Source organism: Cebidichthys violaceus, unplaced genomic scaffold (assembly GCF_023349555.1).
Source record: "Cebidichthys violaceus isolate CVI_PGR_0920_01 unplaced genomic scaffold, fCebVio1.0.p SCAF_54, whole genome shotgun sequence".
Taxonomy (NCBI): domain Eukaryota; kingdom Metazoa; phylum Chordata; class Actinopteri; order Perciformes; family Stichaeidae; genus Cebidichthys; species Cebidichthys violaceus.
Window position 1 is genome coordinate 1,174,303 of NW_027176750.1, and position 10,053 is coordinate 1,184,355.

The 10,053-nt window shown below is 39.7% G+C and overlaps 1 protein-coding gene across 1 annotated transcript; it reads left to right on the forward strand.

Moving 5' to 3' along the window:
• Nucleotides 1-2,103: 2,103 nt before the first annotated feature.
• Nucleotides 2,104-8,876, forward strand: fgfbp3 (fibroblast growth factor binding protein 3). The gene is made up of 3 exons (XM_068731905.1): nucleotides 2,104-2,187; nucleotides 6,374-6,653; nucleotides 7,572-8,876. The coding sequence occupies exons 2-3, from the start codon at nucleotides 6,379-6,381 to the stop codon at nucleotides 7,993-7,995; spliced, it is 699 nt and encodes a 232-aa protein (XP_068588006.1). The 5' UTR covers nucleotides 2,104-2,187; nucleotides 6,374-6,378; the 3' UTR covers nucleotides 7,996-8,876.
• The last annotated feature ends 1,177 nt before the right edge of the window (nucleotides 8,877-10,053 follow it).

Consider the following 10,053-nt stretch of genomic DNA (forward strand, 5'->3'; position numbering starts at 1 on the left):
GTCTTCGGATCTCCAGCAACCCCTGAGCTGAATGAGAAGGAGCCGGGCGGCGAAGACAGGGTGTCGACGGGGGGTTAAGCTGTGACCCAGATTCCTCCACGATTCTTTGTCCTGGAGGAGAGAGAAGATTCTCCTCATTCATCTCGCTGAGGGCCGAGATACTTATTGTTATAAAAGCAGCGACAGAGGGAGCGAGAGAGAGAGAGAGAGAGAGAGAGAGAGAGAGAGAGAGGCCAATAGAAAAAGTGACTTTGAGTTTCGATGTTCTTTCATGCGACAGGTCATGCATTATGGATTATTTTGGGGATACATTGTAAATGAGACGCTCACAAGCTTTTTTTTGTTGATACTGTATTTGTTTATCTCTCATTCTATGAGCTGTAGATTTGTGCTGTAAAGGTCACTGGCTCTGCAGGAGCTCATGTCACATTCACAGTCAGGAGGAACAGCCAATTGTGGTTTCTTTAGTGCTTCAACATATTCACCAAAGCCATCTCAGCCATGTCACTTTTAACATGTAGTTCAGAGCTGCAGGCTTTGCTTACAGACGCTTCAATCAAGTTACCATACTACCACACGAGATATGACTGCATGCATATCATGAAATGATCATGTTGTCTTTTGCAGGCATAAATTAGACTGAGCGTATAACAAACAACGAAGAGAAAAAATAAATCAATATTTGCTGTATTTAAACTGAAAAACAGCAGACTTACAGTATAGCATCATGCATTGGGTTCGACAACTCAACTGCATGGGTTAATTTATTTAAAAAACGTAAAACATTTTAATTATTTCGAGAGAGTCTAGCATGACACATAAACCACATAAAAACCTGTTGTTTGTCACCTTCAGACTATAAGGGACGAATAAGTTCAAGTACTGAAGTCCAGTATTGTTTCTCTTTGGGCGGTGAAAGTGAATCTGGGCACAATGATGTATGAGAGCTCAAGATCAGTGAACTCAGGAGCAAACGAGATCTAATGGAAAGTTATCGGAGCTTCACAGCACCTCGAGAATCGTCTTTAAAGACCAAGATTTTTATTAACAATAACCATTTTGTAATATTTTGTTGTCTTTTACCTCGAAAGCATTTATTTTTGCATCACTGATGTTGAATCCTCCTTCTATCTCCGGCTCCCTTTCACCGAGACTTGCAGTCGCATTGAGCTGCTGATGTGGTTGTTGTGGGTTTAAATTTTTAATGATTGTTTTGTTCCAGGGCTTCTTTACAGTCGAGTGCTTCTTGCTGGCTTTCAAAACCTGACTATTTTGTACAATCATGAATTTGTTTTTGATTTATAGAATGCTCTGACTCTGAAGAGCAGATAGTATTTAATATTTTCTGATAACATTGCCGCCTATAATTTTTTTAATGAATCCTGAATATCATATAATGACAAGCTGTTGTAGTATATGACGGATAATCAATCCCAATCTCTGCACCAGATTCACCGTAGTGTCATGAATTATTTTTTTCATATCTTGTACATCTCGCTCTCATTTTCATTTATCTGCACTGTTTGTTGTCTGAACATTACTTGCAGCTGTCTGACGCTTTTCCAGAGCTGTCTATTTAAAAAAACAAAAAACAAAAACACTGACAACCAGATGCTCCAAACGGACCCAAGGAACACAATACATTGTGATCAATATAGTGTATTTAAAAAAGATGTACTGTTCATGTTCAAATGAAATACAAGCATGGTGTCTTCGTGTTTACATCACAATCCTTGCAACCTTAGAACACTAATACTTTTATCATATTTATTTTTTTTTTTCTGCAGTTGAAGCATTTATGCAGAATCTTATAAAAAAAGAGTTTTGTTCTCGAGATGAACGACACTGAGGCATCCAGACCCCTGAGATGTCATCAGTGTCCTACAGAGTGTGAAACCTTGGCAAGTGTGTCCATTGTCCTCTCTCTCTCACACACACACACACACACACACACACACACAAATATATAGGGTTTTGTCAGGAGGGGTAAATGTGGGAGGTGTTTTTGGTTTTTGGGTGGGCAGTTCTTCGTATAGTCCTCCTCATTCCCCAAACCCCCCCCCCCCCCCCCCCCCCCCCCCTTCCTTCCACCCTCTCCTCCTTTATCCTCGTCTTCTCCCCTCTTTTATCCAAGTGTTTGTGGTCCCCACATTCCCACAGCGACTCTGAGCCGTGGAACGTCACATGGTAAGAACACCGGGCCTCTGCTCACACTGAATAACAAACCCTAAAAACACTAAACTACTCTGCATTTCTGCGTCTTCCTAAAGCTGTCAAGCCAAATATTAGAGCGCGAGAGACAAAGAAGAAAGACTTATTTTTTTGTCATGACTTATTGATGAGGGGTGCATTTGGAGCGGTGGGGGGTGTGCATGGAAGGGGAATTATTTTTGTTTTGGTGCTGTGTGTCTTTGTTTTCTATCTCCCAGAAACTCCTTTTTTAAAAACGTTGCAGTGGAAAGCCGTTTCATACTGCCAAAGGATGTGATTGTTTTTCTTTTATTATTCTTATTTCAAGATGAACATGAACTTCTGAAAAGAAATCCTGAATATGTTAGAGGAGGATCTGAAGGAGGAAAAAAAACGGCATCGCCTCAAACCAGTTTGAGAGAAAAAAAAGGAACACTATTATATATAAAGTTGAATATGTTATAGAAGTAACAGTAACTACAGCTGCTGAAGTCAGTCTAGTGGCCTCACTTTCCTCTTTTATAAGAAGCAACTTGATGTCTTTTCTCTGATTGATATTGTCGCAAGAGAATTCACTTCAGGAAACCAAATAAATATTATTTTATTTGTATTTTTATATTATTTCTTTGCATATTTATTTAGCCAAACTCAATGTTTCTGGCTAACAGCTAGCAGAGCCACCAGTACACTCACTGCTGAGTACATCGCCACCTCTCAGCTGCTGCTACACGGGCAGACACCTTGGTGATGACATTTCTTATACAAAGACTTTGAGCGTATGGCCTACATACGTCGCTGCTTGCTTTGAGTTTGAGTGAAGTGCGTTCGACAATGCATTAAGGCCAGTTGGCGTCTAGACGGGGGGGGGGTTAGCCAATTGTCTGTTGTATTGATTCAATCACATAATACAGCAGTGGCTGTTGCAGACACACATGGCGAAGATCTGCACTCATTCTAGTTGAACAACAAATCAATTCAGGGTCAGACACAGAACTACACTTTACAAATGATAAAAAATAAGTAACAACACAAAAAAATTTGATTTACATTCGGCAACATTTTGTAAAGTGAAATGTTGACTGACATTGATCCCTCTTTGACTAAGATGCACAATGATGCATTATGGAAGGACAAAGCACACAATAGATGCTAATGGTTTACCTCTGTGGTTTACCTCTGGCACAGGCCAGAGTGGGGTATAATCTTCAAACCATGACCACTTATCAATTATTAAGTATACCATGGCATCGGAGAATTCTCAACTCTGATTGGCTCACATGTATCGCTTCATTTTTTGTATTATACAGGTGAAGGAGATCTTGTGGTAAACCTTGGGTGCTGTTGTAATATTTACAATGCCCTTGGTACATATAGAATTTTGTTATGAGCGGAATGTGTTTTTTTTGTGTGCTGCGGAGAAATGAAGTAGAAACCATGCCCACTAACTGTCTAGTAAATGTATTCATGATAAACTACTTCTAAAAGTAAATGAATGACAGCTATTTTTTTACATTTGTTTGTATAAGGTTGTTTGTTGGCAAGTGGCCTTGACAGATGATATGATTCTGCTTATGAGTTTTGTGTTCCTCACTGATGCATAATCATGAAACGCACAACTTGTCGTGTATTATCTTTTATAATGTGTCTACTCAGCCACATCATTCAGTTATCCGTAGATAGACATTGAGACACTAATAGAAGTAGCTACCTTGGTAGATTCAACTGCAGGCTTAACAAAAGACAAAAATGTAATTTACAGTTTTGCAATGAGACAATGTAGGCTTTTTAATTTGTATTCTTTGCTTCTCAATGGGAAATATAGATAAACAAATATAATAATTCTAGTAAAGTGCCTGGTTGGCACACTTGTTCAGAGAGCGCTTCGGCTATAAAAGAAACAAAAACACGACAGAGCTCTGGAGCATAATTGATTTAATTGAATTGATTTAATTGAATTTATTTAATTTTCCACCTCATTACAACACAAAAACAAACATTATTAATCAGAATAATTATGGCACCTCACAACCTGTTTTGTTGTTTGCACTGTATAACATCATTAACGGTATGTTGGTACAGGGATGCAACCTGTTCAGTGTTTATACACTGACCCATGGGCGCAGTGGTACACAGGCTCATTAATCCAGACTCTAATTGCTTACTTTGCTGATTGCAAAGGCCGTTAATTAAACACACAACACCTAACTTGACAAATCGACTGCAGGCACAACTAGGAGACAAAGGATTTTATCCTTTGGATTCACTTGGATCAGTTTTATAAATCTATTGACTTTGCTAAAATCAATATTAACATATTGTTGTATGTGTTAGATTTGTTGTTATTAAAATCATTTTAATTTGACAGATTTTTTTTCTGCATTTTGTTGTTATTTTTTTGCATTTGATAGTACTGCTTTTTGTAAAAAAAGAAATACATGTGGAAATGAATTATTAATAGGAGCTGTAATCCTCTCCTCCACCTTCCCTCCCTCCGTGCTCGGTGTTTGATAGCTGCATGTCCGGTCTGGGACATCTTGGGGGAGTGTTTCTGACGCTTGGCTGACTTTCAATAAGTCACTGACAGAGACTCACGCCCCCACTCTGTGTTCATTGTCCATTTTTTTAAAAACATTTAACACTCATGCTGTGTCACTCTATGACATTTTGGACTTCTTGAATACTGTTTAGACAACAAAAAAATCTCTTTTCAAAGATTAGTAATGCTGAATCCCTTCAGACAGAGAGAATTACTTCAAATTACAAGTTCTTGTGTTGGAACTACACAAGTGTCTATATATTTTTATTTTGGCTCTTATGTAAGATCTCGTTTGGAGTATTGAAACACTGCTGATTTATAGAGCTGTCATACTATGTATATATAAAGCTGGCTTTTCTCAACATTTCATTTGGCCTTCTGTTAAATATGTGGTAAGAAGACTGTAAGTTACATCAATGGGGAAAAGTTTTGGGACATTGTTGGGCTGTCTTGGCTGACACGCCTCTTCAGTGTGGCGTGGAGGACGGGGACAGTGACTTTGGAGTGGCAGACCTGGTTGGTGGTTTCCATCTTTTAAAAGTCTGTGGTGGGTACTGTGAAAATACAGGGTACCGGGCTCGTTGCTACGAGACATGCAGTCCTTGTTTAACCAAAGTGAGAGCTGTGTCCGTATACTTGGCACAAAGTCACATATGTTTCCAGTGCGTGTTGGCCTCCGCCAGGGTTTCTCCTTGTCACCAATCCTGTTTATGGTTTTCATGGACTGGATTTCTGGGCATAACACGGGGGAGTGGAGTGACCGGTTTGGGGATCTCGGAATTGAAACTCTGCTCTTTGCAGACGATGTGGTTCCGTTGGCTCCTTCAGAACAATCCTTGTATCTGATCTTTGTGGTGAAGAGAGGGCTGAGCCCTAAGGACAAAGATTTCGATTTACCGGTCCACCGTATACGTTCAGACTCTCACCTTTGGTCATGTGCTTGAGGGTGGCTGGGCCTAGACTTAGAGATAGGGTGAGGAGCTCAGAAATTCGGAGGGAGCTCGGAGTAGAGCTACTGCTCCTTTGCATTGAAAGGGGCCAACTGAATGGGTCCGGGAATCTGACCAGAATGCCAAGAGGCCCTGGGGGATTATAAATATTTCATCTGACCTGGGATTGCCTCAGGGTTCCCCAGAAAGAGCTTGAAAGCTGTGCCGGGGTGAGGGATGTGAGCCTGCTCCCCCCGCAACCCGGCACTGGATAAGCGATTGATAAATGGATGGAGAAAATAGCATTTATTCCTCTACTTGGCTTTGGGGGGAGCTTTCTAAAGACTAAAAACTCAACCTGATGATGGGGTTTAAGTACGTGGACATTTAGGCACCAATGGTCTAACAAAAGAATCAATGGAGTTGCATTTTGGGAAAAGTAGGATCCACTGTATTTGTTTCATCTGATAAATGTAAGCCCAACATTCCTTTAGCTTTAGTTCTGTTTTTGGTCTCTAAAAATGTCTCTTTACCTGATACATTTATTTCACGAGCTAGGCAGGAAGGGTTTTGTGGGTTTTTCTATGTCACAAAACTAAAACTATGATCTAGAAGTGGATGACATTGACTTTCAACGCAAAGCAAAAAGAAAGAAAGCAAAAGTAGATATACATATTTTCTCCTTTTATCTTTTTTTTCTGTGTCCAAATGTCTCCAGCCACCATGAGTGTCCTGCCATGCAGTTTCCTCCTCCTCCTCCTCGTCTGCCTCCCCGTCGTCACTGAGGCCAAGCGGCAGCCTGGTGAGGGGAAACCCGAAAAACCCCGCCAGCCTCCACCCTCACCGCAACCAGCCAAGAGAGCTAGAAATCGCTCAGTGCCAGGCTCTGGAGAGCTGACCACCAAGGAGGGCCACAGCTGCACTTGGGAGACGTCTGGTGAAGGTCTGGTCCGCTTGCTGGTGAACTGCAGCACTGAAACACTGGGAGTCCAGCAGAGGTGAGGGAAGCATTAAAAGTAATAGCTCACCTGAGACATAAACGTCTTACAATGGACACCAAACCCAATGGCACATTACCGTAATTCACCTTGATGTCACCTATAAAACCGACTAAAGCGTCATTTTGAATTAAAGTCATTTTCAGTTATTTAAATAATTCAGGAGTTAACACAGTGAAAATGACAAAACTGAAGCTTATTAGTCAAATCATAACTGTGCTGATTAGTTTAATTCTGGACTGAACTGCCTAATGGGGAACATTTGATACATATTCATGATTTAGACGGAACAGCTGAGTTGAACTGAGTTGGACAGTCTGTTCGTGTTTGACGCTTGCAGGAACATAAAGTCAAACAGTGAGTGACGTTTAAAGATTCCTTCTGTTCAGGGCAGTCTCCGTCAGTAACACTCAAACACATTTGACAAATTCAGCACTTTGACATCGGAGACCATGGCTCACCTCATAGGTTAGGTTCAGGTTGAACACCTGATTACGCAGGACAACTGGGATTGAAACCAAACAGCCAGGTAGACAGCCAAGCAGCTCCAGATAAACATACAGATAATAGATGCTTGAACACAAAAGCACAAAGCAAAAAACAACAACAAAGCAACTTGAACGAACTGACAAGGGAGGGGATAAAAAAAGAAGATTGTTTCTTTCAAAAAGAAAAATCCTTCATTATTAATGAATTGCTTTTCATTGTTCATTAACTTCAAAAGTCAGACAGAAAAAGGACAATATATTGAAAGAGAAGTTTCAATCCTTTCAAACTTTATGTACTTTCTTTACTCCCGCTTGTTTGTTGATCTCCATGTCTTCAACTTTGGCTTTCTCAATTTCTTTCTTGACCTACTCACGCTTGTCCTTAACAAAACTCTTTGATCTCCGTGTTTTTGCTTCACCTCTCCTCTAGGTATTGGTGTCGTTACGCCGGTAAACCAGACCTTTGCCAGGCCTATGGAGTGAAGTCCAGCCAGTACTGGAAGCAGCTGGTGGGAAAGCTGAAGAAGAGGCAGAACGCCTGCGAAGGAGAGAAAGTCCTCAAGGCTAAAACCTGCAAGAAGGCTCCCGCCGAGGCCCACATGAAGCTCGCCCAACGCAGTGGAGAGGAGGAGAGGAAGGGAGGGAAGAAGAGAGTGCCGCCGGCCAGTAAGAGCTCAGACGGAGGGAAGGTCGAGAGGAGGAAGAAGAAGGAGGAGGAAGAGGAGAACAAGCAGGAGGATTGGACTGGGTTTAACGAGGAAGGAGTGGTGAACGACATGGAGCCTGTGCAGACTTACTGCAATGAGGGATGGCACTCCGTCTGCTCGTTCTTTGTCAAGTTTTTTGAGGGTTGATGGGAAATTATGAATGAAATGCAAAGCTCATTTTTGATACATGATGGTGCGAGTTCACAATCTGAAAACAACCCATAGAAAGATGTTTTTTTTTTATTATACAGGAACCACCAGGCAGCTCATTTGTAAAAATAATTTAGATTTATTTTTTCTTCCACAGCTGTTTCACTCTAAAGTAAAAGTGGAGATTTCAGCCACTTTGACTTTGATTTGAACGTAAAACAAAAACACTTTGTTCATATGAGCTTTTTATAAATTATGGATGCTTAACAAATGGGGCCAACTGGCATCTAATTTGCAACTTAAAGTGGATAGTCAATTAAGACCTGGCAATCTGAATTATACAAAACCATTATATTAAACCTATCAATACTAACTAAAAGCCACAATTCACTAAATGTCCCTCCAAGTCATTGCACACTCCATCTGCTGACGTAAATCCACAGGGGAGGGAACAGATGAACAATATTTGAATGGAGGAAAATGAACCATTATTACATTTAACTTAAGTTTTGTGTTGATTAAGCATATTTAGCTTTGGGATGTGTTATGTCGTATAAACTTTGTTGTAGTTGAGCTGTTTAAAATGTGTAATTTTTTTACTTTCTGACTAACAAATAAAAATAGTGTTTTGGTGAACAATCAATCAATGATCACCACTGATGATGAAGGTGATAATAATAGTGAATATTAGTTTATTTTTGTGATGAGTAACTAATATTTTGTATAAACTTTGTGTAACTGCTCTGTATAAACAATCTGATTACTATTGGGTGTGATTTGTGGCAGTTAGCCTTTTTTATTTTTTTTGTTTTTCAAGGAAATGTTAACATTGTTTCTGGAATTCTTTAATAAAAACAATATTGTTTAAAAAAAATAAATGCTTCTCCAGCTCTACCTCGTCATTTAAAACACTCACACATTCACCTCAGAGATGCAAATTATTAAATATAGATATAATGGGGTGACTTTTTTGGTCAATACAGGACAACAATGTCGTAATACTATGGAATTTACAGCGGTTATAACTATATTTGGTTTTCATCAACGAAAACATCTTGATAATTGCAAGGTTAGTTTTAGTAATGGTGAGGGTAATATTGACTCATTACAGCTCAGTAACACCATGGTAATAATAGCTCAAAGCTGATTATATCAATGTGGTATTCTTGTAAGTCAGTGCAATTACTTAACAAGCACATTAAAATTCCAGTAAATCATCAGTAATTACCGTAAATCACAGTATTTTGTGTTTTTTTCTTCCTTTTTTGAAACAAGCTTTCCATCAGTCAGACCTGTGTACCTGTAAGGGTTCAAGATATTTCATTGTTTTCTCTCATAAAGTTATAAATAAAGTTTTGGATGAGAAGCAGTTGTTCACAGTGACCTAATGTGTTTTCTCTTCCTGTTGTGTTTTTTCCCTTCCTCTCTTACTATATCTCTCTATCTCACATTGATTCATCCTTCCTCATCTTTCTTGTTATTTTCCAGTTAAAATGTATTTCCAGTGACGCTGTATTGCAGTAGTACGAATGGAGAAAATACAGCAGAAACAGGAGAAAAGTAAAGAAAGTCATAGAGTTATAGAGCACCACTGTTCCAAGCTTGGGATCACTGCAGCTGCACTTTTCTTATTTTGGGCTTTTCCATTGATCTGTGGCTGCATTCTGCTGCTGCTGCAGCAAACTGCTCTGTTGTGCTCTGGAGTGAAAAAGAAACATCTTGGGGGATTCATGTTCTGTACAACTGCAACTTTGAGAGAAACCTTCCACCTCCACAGTGGAATTGGTGATAATAAATATTTTTTTTCTAGATCTGGCCAGAAAAAGGATCGATTGCAGGTATGTTTTGAAAGGGGAGGTTTTAATACCACCTCGTCTTATTTCAGTCAATACCTTAAATGTACATGTACCGATCCAGCCCTAACCAGTGATACTTTCTTTTAGTACTTTCTATGACCACGGTCTTTCCCCAACCTTAACTAAACAGTTATTATTTAAGGCCACACACCCTTAACCAAGTAGTTATTTTGGGCTTTAACCTTATCGATGCAACATC